Source organism: Equus przewalskii, chromosome X, assembly GCF_037783145.1.
Source record: "Equus przewalskii isolate Varuska chromosome X, EquPr2, whole genome shotgun sequence".
Taxonomy (NCBI): Eukaryota; Metazoa; Chordata; class Mammalia; order Perissodactyla; family Equidae; genus Equus; species Equus przewalskii.
Window position 1 is genome coordinate 43,337,069 of NC_091863.1, and position 13,656 is coordinate 43,350,724.

Here is a 13,656-nt window from a genome sequence, read left to right on the forward strand (position 1 = left end):
CACTGGGTTTGATGAGCAAAAACAAGTATGTTCCCTGTTCGCATGGAACTGATACTCTAGTGGGACAGTTAGACATGAACAGACTTGTATAAATAAATATAAAATTGCCGCTGTAATAAGGACTACAAAGGAGATATACAGGATATCATACAGTAAGGGAAATTTGACCTAGTAAACGGGTTTCAAGGAAAGCTTCCCTGAGAAAGTGATGATTGAGCAGAGATCTGAAAGATGAGTAGGTGTTAACTAGGTGAAAGGGGAGGGAATATGATTCCAACCAGAAAGAAGAGCATATGCAAAAGCCCTGAATGAGGAAAGGGAGCATGAAAGGACTGAAAGTAGGTCAATTTGGCTGAAGTGAAGAGAAAGAGAAGAGTCAGTGCACAGCGAATCTAAGCCAGGTAGGTAGGGTCTTAAAAGCAGTGATGACAAGGAACTTTGTCTTTATTTTAGGAAAGATGGATAGCCATTGAAGCCCTAGGGTTGACATGATCCACTTTGCCTTTTGAAAAGATCACTCTGGGGGCCAGCCCCGTGGCCGAGTGGTTAAGTTCGTGCACTCCACTGTGGCAGCCCAGGTTTTCGCTGGTTCGGATCCTGGGCGCGTACATGGCACCACTCATCAGGCCATGTTGAGGTGGCGTCCCACATGCCACAACTAGAGGCACTCACAACTAGAATATACAACTATATACCAGGAGGATTTGGGGGAGATAAAGCAGAAAAAAAAAAAGATTGGCAACAGTTGTTAGCTCAGGTGCCAATCTTTAAAAAAAAATGAAAAGATCACTCTGACTTGAAGCAAGAAGAGATGATTGAGCATAAGGGTAGCTGTTGGTAGGCTAATTAAGAGTTAGTCACAGTAATCTAGATAAAGAAAAGCTGAGATGAAGAGAAGTGAACAGATTCCAAAAAATGTTTAAGAGAGAAAATAGACCAGATTTAGTGATAGAATGGATGTATGGCAGAGGGGAGGTGTCAAGGTTAGGTTTCTGGGAGGTATAACTGGCTATCATTCCAGCGTACCAATCACCAAGATGGGGAAAATGAACTGGCAGTGCGTTTTGGTAGAGGAAAGATCATATGTTTGGTTTTGGTCGTTTGAATCTGAGATGCCTTTGAAATATCCAAGAGAAGATTAAGTATAACAAGGCATCTCCAATTCAGTCTTTCTTAAAAATAAAAATTTCATTCTTCTTGTTTATAAAATAATGTTTGTTGAAGAATATTAATGCAGAAAAGTACAAATTTTAAAATACCATCTTTAAATCCCACCACCCAGAAATAATTGTCACTAATTTAGATAAACAGCATTCCAGATGTCTTTCTATGTCTGTTTATGAATATGTGGAAATAATTTTATGAAAATGTGATCATACTGTATGTGCTGGTTTGAATCAGAAGTATTAAATTTAATTTTACTTTAACAGAACAAAAACACTGATATGAAGAAGGGATTACGGAACTTTGAATAAATGTTTTTTTTTTTCACTTCAAGAGATATCGTCATTCATTCTTGAGTCAAGCTAAAAATCTTTATCGTAACTTTAGTTTGAAACGTTAGTTGAAAGAGTTTTAGCTTGACCATTCAATTTAGAAGAACTAAGCATTTGGGTCTGATACCAAGCTCTCTTTTAAGTGAGAATTATTTACTTCCATTACATTTATTATTCCCATGTGCATAGGATTTCAGTAATCTCTATACATATGCATAATCACAGTATGATATAATATGAGTCAGGCAGGAATATATTTTCTCAATACTGCCCAAAACGTAATTGTCTTGAATCTAAATTTTCAAAAATATAACAGAAACGTCAGACTTTAAGATAGTGACTAGAAAGGGGTGGGGAGATCACATTTACTGAGCACCTACTGTATGCCAGGCTCTTTCCCCTGTGCCACATTAAATCATGCTCCTCTGTTTCCCAAGAATTATGCAGTAAGATAGGCTATTGTCTGTGGCGCTGAGAGAATGCCTGGGACTGGCAGAAAGAAATAAAAATAGAAGAATAGTACTAGCATGAGGAAAAGAGACACTAAACTGTGAACAGAGATTTAGCAGGGGCCTTCGAGTTAGCTGGAACTGTGTTCAAATCCTCACCTCACTATTAACTTGCTTAGCGGTGTTGGGTGTTCCCAGTTTTGAGCTTCTGTTTCCTCATCTGAAAATGCCTACCTTGCAGAGCAGTTACAAAGATGAAATGAAATAAGGTAGTAACTATGCTTAGCACACACAAAGGTGCTCCAAAAATGGTAAGCACTCATAGTAATGAGAGTAATGGGAGTAGTAAGCCAAAAAGAATAGGAAGGAATATAGATGGGTAAAAGCATCTACCAAATAAACTGATTTGTTTTTTTGTCTTTTTGTTAGAATACTCCATCTACTATGGGCTACACATCAACATGGATTTCTTCTCTGTCCCAAATCCGTGGAGCTGCCCCAACCTCCTTGCCACAAGGACTCTCACTCCCTTCATTTCCTAGGCCATTATCCTCATATGGAATGCCCCATGTTTGTCAGTATAATGCTGTCGGGGGGCCAGGGTATCCAGTACAGTGGGTAGGAATTTCAGGAACACCACAACAGTCTGTAGTAATTCCTACTCAATCTGGGGCACCGTTCCAGCCGGGGATGAATTTGCAGGCGTTTCCAGCTTCATCAGTGCAGAATCCATCCACGATCCCTCCTGGTCCCAAATGAATCAGAGTAGATGATGAAGAAAAGGGAGATTTTTTCAGAATTATTTTCAGGACACCTAAGATATTAAACTTTCTTCTTAGGTTCTGCCATATTTTCCCTTGTTTGAGTTTACTTTTTACTGTATTTTTTTTGTTCCAATGTGGTATTTGATATAGCTCATCATTCTGTAGAACTTTGCAGTTTGTACATAGAACACTGCACGTAGAAATGTTTTTTCACTTCAAAACCTATCCTCTTTGATACTTGATTTTTTAAAAATACCGTTCAGAATGCTTTAATAAGCTCAGCTCGAGCATTACCATTTCCAGGACACTTTCCATGCACTGCCGAGATGCCCCCAGTTTTTACTTCTGCTATCTGCAGCTGGATGATACTTTTCTTTAAAATGTATAAAAACTATTTAAATTGATACTCCCCAAACGTGGATGAAGAGAGACCCTCCAACAGCCGGAGTCTTATGGGATTCTTCACATGTTTATCTTAGGTTTACCTTTCACAGAAGGCAGGGTAACTTGCTGCAGGAAATGTTTTGGTGTATAAAATTAGAATAACTTTGTCAACCATTATAGAACATGAGCCCTTTTTAATGTGATTTTCTTCCCGTCTTCACAGCAGTAGGAGTGAAGCCTTGTTTTAGGTGAGGCGGAGAGAAAGGTAAAAAACAGAACTGTAACAGTTCCTTGATTCTGCAGATACTGTAGCTGCTTTAGGATTTCAATAGTAATTCAAAGCAGTTAGCTCCTTGTTTCTCATGTGCACATTACATTGTTTTTGAGCATCTGAGAGGCATTGGTTGGCTTGCATTCTTTTGCAAGGGATATATTGCAGCTGATATGAATCTCATTTTGGGGGGAATCTTTGTATTCCTAAGAAAGACAATTCAAGTTTCACCTGTATTGATCCATTCTTCTGAAATGAAATTTACTTGACACAGTAGGTTTTGTAGGTTTTGAGACTTACACATGAAACACTGGCTTTACAGGGTTCTAAGAGATGTGGGGTATACATTGTCGTGCAGTGAGATAGCAGACCCTTGAAGGATACTATTTAAGTTGCCCTTAGCTTTTTTGGATTACCATTTTTTTAGTTGTTATAAGTTCTTGTTAGTATCTATAGCATTTTAGATGATTTTAGATCTTAGATGATTTTGGCAGCCTCTTTAGAATCTGAGAGAGATCACTGTCAAGTTGCACTTTACTGGGTTTTATCCAGTTTTAGGAGGAGGGGAGGCAATGTCAAAATAGACACTTATAGTTTTCAAGAAGGTTAACTGTAATAATGTTAAAAGGCTGGTCACAGAGTTACCTAATGCTCAGTCTGTGAAACCCAATAGAATTCTTAAATGGTATTTATCAACTACCACATATACATGTTTAAAATGATTACTTTCCACTCCGAAGATTTCAAGGTCATTTCTAGTACACGTTTACCTAATAACAAGTTCCGTCTACTGGTAAACATTCCAAATTATCACCTAATACTTCTGTTAACAGATCTTCCTCTATATTCCTCTAAAAATTTTACCCCGTGAGCTTGCCAGGTAATGAGGAAAACTTAATGGATATACTTTTTTTTTTTTCGCACAGTCTACTTTGTGACATTCAGTACCCTTTTTCAAAAAATGTGTCTTATATTACTTACCCGAGGATCACACTTGCCATCATGAAGATTCTGTCGCCATCATTTGGGGCATCTAGGGCAGCATTTTGAGAACTGCTGTTGATAGGAGCCACAGTTTCTTTTCATAAAACATACTCTTGTTTGGATGAGTCTTTCTAAATCTTATGTACAGATTCTTGAAATTTCTTCTACAGTTTTGGTTTTCAAGTTGAAGTGAGTTTTGGACATTAGTGTAATGCAAATGCTTGCATTGCAGTGTTTTCCACGTGTACAAAAACAATGCACCTAAAATCTGAAATTCTTTAAAACTGCTCGTGTTTCATTATAAGAGTTGGCTTTGTGTAATTACATTGAGACTTACAACCTATAAAGTGAAAATACTGCAGGTTTTAAGATCTCTTCTTCTGTAGTCGCAGTCCTTTTAAAGTGTACCCCAGGATGAAAAAAGCTCCATGGATGACATGCACAATTACATTTATTAATGGCTGCTCTACATCATATGTCCCACATTTTGCCACCACCTCTGTTTTATATATATAATTCATCATTTGTTCGCCTGCAGACTTTTGCAGTGCCTTGTAATGTTTAGAATCTTTTCAGATTTTTTGCTGGAAAGAAAAGTAGTCTTCTAAAGTTTGAAGATGGTGAATAGTGTACAGCTGTCTCCATGCTGACTGCAGTAGCTGGGTTAACATATGTTATGTATACATTATGTATATGTAACGTAAATTTAAAAATACAGAAAAAAGTGAGTTTGTGCAGAAATGAAGAAAACAGTGTTCTTCACACCACTGTGGATTTTTATTCTTTCCCATTACTTAAATGTTTGATTCAGATTATAGTCACTTTGACTGTAAATATTGGCTAGTTTTCTACCTGGGGGTTTTGCATTATTTTATAATTTTGCTAAATCATATAATAGTGCTGTTTTCATCCTTGCTGAGGTACTTTTCCTCCCCAGAAGTAATTAGTTCTTGAGGCAAAGCTCAGAAATTCCCTTCTTACTTAACAAAGAGCCTACTACCCATGTCCAAACAAGACACAACCCTGTCCTTTTCATTTTCCTTCTTGTAGAAGAGAAAAAAGTTGTACTAAACCATCCTGCTTGTAAAATTTATTTGAGGGGTAGTCTGTATGTCCAACCACCATGTTTACTTCTCAAAGTCCAAGTCTGATGAATAGTACTGTATCTCCATATGTGGCAATGTGAGCATTTCATCATGAAGTACCTGCTGCTATGTTTGTGAAGTTGGCTGTAACATCATAAGAATATGAAACCAGTATTGGTGTAAACCTAATGAAAATAACCCTATGTATATTTGTAGCAGTCTTGAATCTCTATTTAAGGTAATTTGCTGTAATATAACAAATGCCCATTCTGTTTTTCATCCTTTTCTTGCCAATTTTATATCAAGCATGAATTCTAATGGTTTGACAGCAAAATTATCTGTGAAAGTTTAAAAAGCACTTTTCTGCTGCGATTTTTGGATTGAGTGTGGAGTGTTATGTACAGTATGATGGGATGTATCATTTTAGAACCCTAGATTTAATTCCAGTCCAATTACTTTTGTTTATCTACCTCGTTTTCAGTGCTGTTTTGGGGTGCACAAGTAAACACTGCCTGTGAAACTTGCTTTTTTGCCTTGATTCTCAGTATTCTTTCAGGTTATAAATCTGGCCTGCCTCCTTGTCCCAGTGCTATGATTTGGGATGAGGGGTACTATCACTCTGCCACCAATCTGTGTTTAAATGACGAGAGCCATGTGCCTCTACAAAATAAGCTTTGGGGATCTGGGAATAGACAACAGAGAATAAATCCAGCTGGTGGCAATAGAGGACTTAGTTGTAAAATAAACAAATGGTAAGAAAGTATCTAAATTAGACAGTCCAGTGCCTGTAACTTTGCATCTTTTATTAGAGATGCATTTCTTGTCTGTGCCTAAAGGGCTATGGTTGAAATTGCTTTAACTACCACAGTGAAATATTTGACAAATCCTACAGCAGTGGCCTGTCATTCAGCATATTAGCATACTGCTAGGTATTTGCAGTGATATTTTGTTACCTTAAAATGGCTGTATGCTTTTAGTTGAATTGTAGTTGGTGGTAACCGTTTATCCAATCTCTAAAGTTTATTGGAGGCATTGACTTCTTTGCTCTCTTTTCTGAGTGATGAAAATGATGCATTCCTTTTTTTCCCCAGAAAACTCAGCAAATGTTTGTAAACCACATGTTCCTTGTTTCACATGTTTACTGTGTAACACTACAGCATATTTAATGTTAGTAAATACCGTATTTCAGACATCATGCACAAGTACATTCCTGAGGTATATTTGCCATCAGTTTGGGATTCAGTTATTTAATCTTCTCTTTGGTTTAGAAAAACTTGAGATATTTGAGGTGGGTATGCAGTCCATTTTCTAGACTAGATTGTTCATTTTTCATTCTTTAGTTTATGGGGACTTGTTTTTCCCCCCTTTGTTTAGAAGATGAACCAGAAAGGGGGCTGGAGTGTGGTGTGGAAAAGGCCATTGATTTGGTAAATGTAATTTCTGGGACTGAATTTTTTTTAAAAAGAAAAAAACAATCCAGACTGTAAAATGGTGACCACTCAAACTTGGTGAAACCCTTTGAAGTGAAATTAGTATGAAATTTTTAGGGAGCCAAATGCTTTCAGGTCACCCTGGAAATAGTCTTTGTATGCAAAGGATGAACACAAACATTGGTCAGGGTCCTTGACAGCCAACATAGACAGTGGCCTGGGATAGTAGCTAGGTTACATTGAAGTTATTTTCAGCTGAGATAGCTGGAAGAATGTACAAACCAACAGCTCCCATTCTGGCAGGTTTTCTTTTAATTCAAAAAAAACAACTCAAACAAAAAGGCTAAAAGTCAAGCAAGAGGGGAAGTGAGAAACTGAGTTCTAGAGAAAAAATGTGCCAGTGTAAAATAAACTCATAAATGTGTGCTTGTCATCCTTCCAGTTTTTTTTTTTTTTTAGTTGCATTTCTTTTCTACTATAACTTAAGATTTCAGATTGAGGTTTGTGGTTCAGAACAGACCCTCAGCAGAAATAGTGACTGATCGGAAAGTGCAGTTAGTTGTTCAAGGTCTGTCATGCTCAATCACCTAAAGCTGTAATTTGTTTGATATGAATATTAAGCATGTAGACCTAGTGCAGCATGGGAACCACTCAGGAAGTTTATGCAAATAATAAACTTTCATGCATAATTTACTATGAAGTATGCAGAATTTCAGCCACTTCTCTACACTTAACATTTAGTTGTATATGTGAAATCTCCTTTCTTAATTGGGGAATGTAGCATTATATAGAATGTTCTTAATTTTAATCTTTCTTGACATTAACTTTTTATTTTTATTATTTTTTTTGGTAAACCAAGTGCTCTGTCTTTAAGCAGTTGTCTGATTTTGGTTCTTTGAAACTGTGATTTTTATTTCCTTTGTACCCAACCATTATAAGTATTTTGTTTCCTGGAAATTTTGTTTTGAAACAGAAAATAAAGGCTGTGTTAAAATGAGTATGCTATCTTATTAAAATGCTGTCATAGTCACTGCAATCATCTGGCTTAAACTGGCTCTTCATTTACCATATGTAAGTTAGCAGACTTTAAAATTTGGTCCTATAGATTATGCTGGCTGAACAAACTAACCAAGCTGTGTGTTACCTCTTGATTTATAACTCAAACAAATTTTGAGTTGGACCTCTTCTCCACACTTGTAAATGAGCCATAATTGTAATAGTCACTATGATTTACTGAGTACCTATTCTGTTAGGTTTTTACCTGTGATATTTTTAATTTATAAAACAGTCTTCTAAGCTAGGTCTGTTACTATCTCCACTTTACAGAGAAAATTTGAGGATCAGCGAGATTAAAGAATTTACCAAGGTAACATAGCTAGTAAATGATGAAGCCTGGATCCAAACCCAGGTCCATCTGACTCCAAAGCTCATGGGAAAAACCCCGGGACATACTGACTCTCGGATGCACTGCATGAATAATAATTCAAATACATTTAGAATAGATTTTCAACTAATTATTAGGATTAGCATGTACACTTTCTATATATCTTTCATGAGGTTGTGCCCAGTGTTTGTTTCATAATTTCAGGAGTAGAAGTATTTGTTTATGGTATGAGCAGGGATTCAAAGTGTGCCCATTGCACAAACTTATTAGGTAGTATTTCCTTTCATATTGACACTGTTTATGGTCCACCTTTAGGAAAAAAGTGCATTTGGAAATCTCCCTCCTGTATCGCTCATTCACCACACTACAGTCACTTGGGAAACTGTCAAATGAGGTCAGATCCCTTGTTCATTTGATAATTTAGGTAGAAGAATCATGCATATGTTTATGCAAACAGCCCTGGAGGAAGAGTAAGAGAACTATCAGAAATATTCAAAATTAAACGAGAATTTTTAAAGTGTTTTTAAAAATCTATTACCTTGGTTTATTGACCCAGTGACTCTGAGGTATTCTATCTTTAGGTGATCCCTAAAGGGAGGATACAAGGTACATAGTGGGACAAGCATGGGTTTTTTGATTCACAGACCTCTCAAACCTCTATTTTCTCATTTGTAAAATGAGGTGGTTGAATTAAATGAGATATGTAAAGGCAGCTACCCCTGTCCCTAATTTGCTAATTATGCTTATTGTTAGATATCTCTGGTGACTTTCCCACTAAACCTGCACTTGGGATATCAGGCTGGTTTGGAAATGGGCCCTGATTCTTACTACAGTTAGTACAGATACATTTTGGAGTCCAGCAGACCTAGATTTGTATTCTAGTTTTGTGAACTTGGGAAAATTACTTAACTTTTCAGCTTCAATTTCTTTATCTGTAAAAAGGATAAGTGCCTCAGTGGGGTTGTTTTGAGACTAAATGAAAAAGCATATAAAGGGCTTTTCACTATGCCTGATACATAGTAGCCTTGCTCAAATAATAGTAATGACTACTGAAGGGACCTCACATATCACTATTTTAAGAGAAGAAGAAACAGTCATAAAGAGGTGACAAAACTGAACCCAACCTGTGAGTCAATGTGAGGTCTGTTGGTGGAACAGTTTAGGTACTGGCCCAAAAGGTGCTAGTTGATGTAATAAAGTGAGCTTCAGAGGTGAAAGTGTTTAAGTTGGGGGATAAGACAACATACAACCCATTTAAAATGTGCCATCATTAATGAGCACCACTAGATAAAAGAATGAGATGACAGAATTAGGTCTGTGACTACAGCCTTTAGAAGGAGCTGAAGTCATAGTAGTTGGGGAAAAGGTGGGTCTATGACAAGAGCTCAAGACAGAAATGAAAAAGTACAGTATAGATGATGGGCCAAATAGGAGCAGGGCCTTGGGATAGACAGATGAAGAACTGGAAAAGGACTCACTCACATGCATGTTACAAACGCGGAAATAGGCTCAGGAAGTTAACCAGGGTTTGTAAGGTGTCTCCATTCCAGCTCAAAGGTTCTCAACCCTGACTGCATATTAAAATCACCTGGGGAGCCATTTAAAAAAATTAGTCTTGTGCCAGCCCCATGGCCGAGTGGTTAAGTTCGCCTGCTCTACTTCATAGCCCAGGGTTTCACTGGTTCAGATCCTGGGCGCAGACATGGCACTGCTCATCAAGCCATGCTAAGGCAGCATCCCACATGCCACAACTAGAAGGACTCACAACTGAAAAAATATATACAACTATGTACCCGGGGGGCTTTGGGGAGAAAAAGGAAAAATAAAATCTTTAAAAAAATTAGTCTCTGGGCCAGGCTGGTGGCGTAGCTGTTAAGTTCGCACATTCCGCTTCTCAGTGGCCCGGAGTTCACCGGTTCGGATCCCGGGTGTGGACATGGCACCGCTTGGCAAGCGCCATGTTGTGGCAGGTGTCCCACATATAAAGTAGAGGAAGATGGGCATGGATGTTAGCTCAGGGCCAGTCTTCCTCAGCAAAAAAAAGAAAAAATAGGAGGATTGGCAGTAGTTAGCTCAGGGCTATTCATCCTCAAAAAAAAAAATTAGTCTCTTGGTTGCACAACAATGTGACTAGACTTACACTACTGAACTGGTAGTTTTTACTACTCAAAAATGGTTAAGATGGTAAATTTTATGTTATATGTATTTTACCACAATTTAAAATAAAAAAAAATAGCGTCTGGGTCCCATTCCTATAATCAGTATTGTTTTTAAAAGCTCCCACGTGATACATTAGTATCATATATATTAATGTGTACATATTTTATGTATATATATTATGTGTATGTTACATATACATATTAATGTAACTAGGGTTGAGAACCAGTGTCATTGTTTCCTATACTAATCTAATGACCTCCCTGCTATTTAGCCAGTTGCTGGCTCAAGAAACATAAGCAATATGGCAGCCTCATTAGACGTTCTAATGAATTAGTTCCACTAACCATATGAGCTTATAGCCTCTTAAACAGGCCCCAAGGATTTGGCCAATAAAGAAAGCTAAGTGGGCCTCTTGCAGAAACTGAACAGCTAGTTACTAACTTAGGTGGAAGATGCCATAAGACTGAGTCTAATATGAACTCTCCATGCAACCTCTTTCTGCTTCTCTCTACCCTTCATGATGAGAATTAACATTTATTAGGCGCTTTCTGTGTCAGTTATGCTAAGCACTTTACTATGTCATTTAATCTTCACAAGCTTCTGAGGTAAGTGTCATTACCATCTCCCTTCTAAGCTCCTTGACTGTCTTGAAAACTGCTTTCTCTCAGTGCCCAGCTTTATTCCCGGATGTAGTTGATACCAAATAAATCTGTTGAATAAATTGATGAGTTCACAGATACAGTAGGGCTCAAGAGGTTAGGTAACTTGTTAAATAGCTTGTAAGGAGTTGAGCTCGTATTGGAACCCAGATCTTGGCTCCAAAGCACACACTTTTAACCAGTAGTCTGTGACATCCACTATCTCCTTCTGCTGTCAGGGCCTCTGTTATCTCTACTCTGTATGGCCTATGTCCAGCATAAAGTTTTTCCTGTATTATATATGTTAAGACTCTTGTCTGTAAGTAATAGAAACCCAATTTGAACAAGCTTAAGCAAAAAGGAATTTATTATAAAGATGGCAGTGTCTCACAAAACCCAAGGAGCATACAGTTGGGCCTTAGGAACACATAAATCAGGTGCTTGAATGCAGCCAGGATTTTTCATCTCTCCTCCTCCACCTTAATCCCAGATTCTCTGGGAAGGTACATAAAGGATGGGTCCTGATACAATCAGGAGGATAAGGTAGAGAAGGTGGTAGAAAAGGGGTGCTGTGGAGACAATACAATAGATGTTCACCTAGCGTTTTCACTTTGACTGCCCCATAAACATATATGCTATTTCCCTCATATCTACGATTCCAAAAATGCCTGCACCTAATATAATCCATGGACAACTGCACGTCACATGCAACTACTGCATCCAGAAGCAATAGTATGGCATGGACATGCCCCTTCCTCATCTAGTTCAGTGACAATCTAAATGTGGCTCCTCTTGATCCTGCAACCTTTGATCAACTTAACTGCCACCACCAGATCTAACATGTAATAGTAGAGATAGATTAACCACAATCAAAACTCTCTTTTAGGAAAGGAGAGGGGCACACCATTATCAGCCACCAGGTCTGAGTATGCACCATTTCCACCTGGATAGGAATAAAGGAAATAAATTACAGGCATAGAAAAACTTATCGGAGTCAACGTATTGATGCACCCTCTTGCTTAACCAGTCTGTACTTGGGCCTAGGGCATGCTCTAGAAGAGCAGTGATTCTCAAACTTGATAGTGCATTAAAATCACCTGGAGGGCTAGTGAGACCTGCAAAAACTCTTGACACAAGTACTCCATTTAAACACCAGTACTAAGAGACTTGACCTAACTTTAGCATGGTTTCTAGCTGCCTAAGGCTGAATCCCTGGGATGACCCAGTTCCCATCTGGAAAAGCTCAGGGCTGTCAAAAGAATTTATAGTTTGCTCTTGCCAACACCTGACATAGGCCCCTGACCTCCTTTCTTAGAGCATTTATTAAAAAGCTCTTACAATTGTGAATTCTTCCCCTGTCACTTTGTATATATATCTCCTACAACTCTGGAGTGTCTCTCAAAGACCATTCCTTTGAATTGTAATCATCAGGAAGGCTAGGGCCTCTGTCTCCTTGTATCTGTGGGAGGATAGACTCCTGTCTTCGATAATTGCCAGCTAGCAGACACAGCTGCCTGATTGCATTTACACTGACCAACCCTTTGTAGTTTTTCACTTCCCTGACTTTACTGAGCCCCTGCTTGCTCCTCTACCTTTCCTCATTCTCCCTTTAAAACGCCCAGTTACCTCTGCAAAAATGGAAATGGAGCTCTGCTCTTTCCCCTACCGACAGTAGTTACTGAGTAAAATCTGTTTTCACTGCTTTAACTAATGTCAGACTTTGTTTATCTTTAATTTAAACCACGGATTGCTGGCTCCACCCCCAGAGTTTCTGATTCTGGAAGTCTGGAGTGAGGCCCAAGAATTTACACTTTTAACAGTTCATTGGTGATGCTGATGTGCTGGTCCAGGGACCATACTTTGAGAATCACTGTTCTGGCTCTTGGGCCCTATTCACCAAATATGATTTTCTAGTGATACAACTTCGTAAAAACCTCATTTGACTGTCTGTTCATTTGAGGGGACTCAGAATGCTAACAAGTGTCAAGAATCTTGTCAAGTTATGCTCTTTGAATCTTCAGATCTGCTAAAGGGAACAACCTGGCTGATCTGGTTGCAGCTTCTATTTCTTAACATTCTACCTAAGGACTTGGGTCATTCTCCCCAGCATTCTGCTCAAGGTCTCCAATTCAGAGCTGGGATAGCAAATAATAGGCTGAGTTCAAGGCTGTGAAGCCTCTCTTTTCTGATCTGCTCTGGGAATGTTAAACTTGCCCCTTCTTCCTTGCATTTCAGTTGAATGCATTTACAGAGGGAGAAATCATCACATTTGTGGGAGTTGGAGAACAAGGAATACTATGGAGGCTTATACAGATAACCTTATTCCAACTGCCGAGATGCCAGTTTCCTAATCAGTGAAACATTTGAAGTGAGATAGAGTTCTATTGCTATAAGTCAGCAAAGCCCATGAATATCTGACCCTCGGCAATTGCAGATCTCTTAATACAGGCAGAAGGGCTGCTCTGTTTTGAGTCTCAAAAGCAATAAGCAACAGCTTCACTGTCAAATAACACAGAATGCCAACTTCCCATTAACTGATGTGGGAGATCTCCAATCTCTGCCAGTTCCATATTTTAGGGTCTATAATTTGCCACACTCCATTTCTGGTACC

At 38.4% G+C, this 13,656-nt stretch overlaps 1 protein-coding gene and 1 long non-coding RNA gene across 8 annotated transcripts in view; one reads left to right on the plus strand and one right to left on the minus strand.

Annotated features, from left to right (window-relative positions):
* The window catches only part of WNK3 (WNK lysine deficient protein kinase 3), a 168,945-nt gene extending 161,046 nt beyond the window's left edge, over positions 1 to 7,899 (plus strand). For all 7 annotated transcript variants that reach the window (XM_070605478.1, XM_070605482.1, XM_070605477.1 and 4 more), the window contains exon 23: positions 2,375 to 7,899. In XM_070605478.1, coding sequence (XP_070461579.1) covers positions 2,375 to 2,704 — 330 coding nt within the window. In that variant the 3' untranslated portion in view covers positions 2,705 to 7,899. The remainder of the gene's footprint in view (positions 1 to 2,374) is intronic.
* Positions 1 to 13,656, minus strand: part of LOC139081121 (uncharacterized) — a 35,851-nt gene that overhangs the window by 20,495 nt on the left and 1,700 nt on the right. The window lies entirely within an intron of this gene.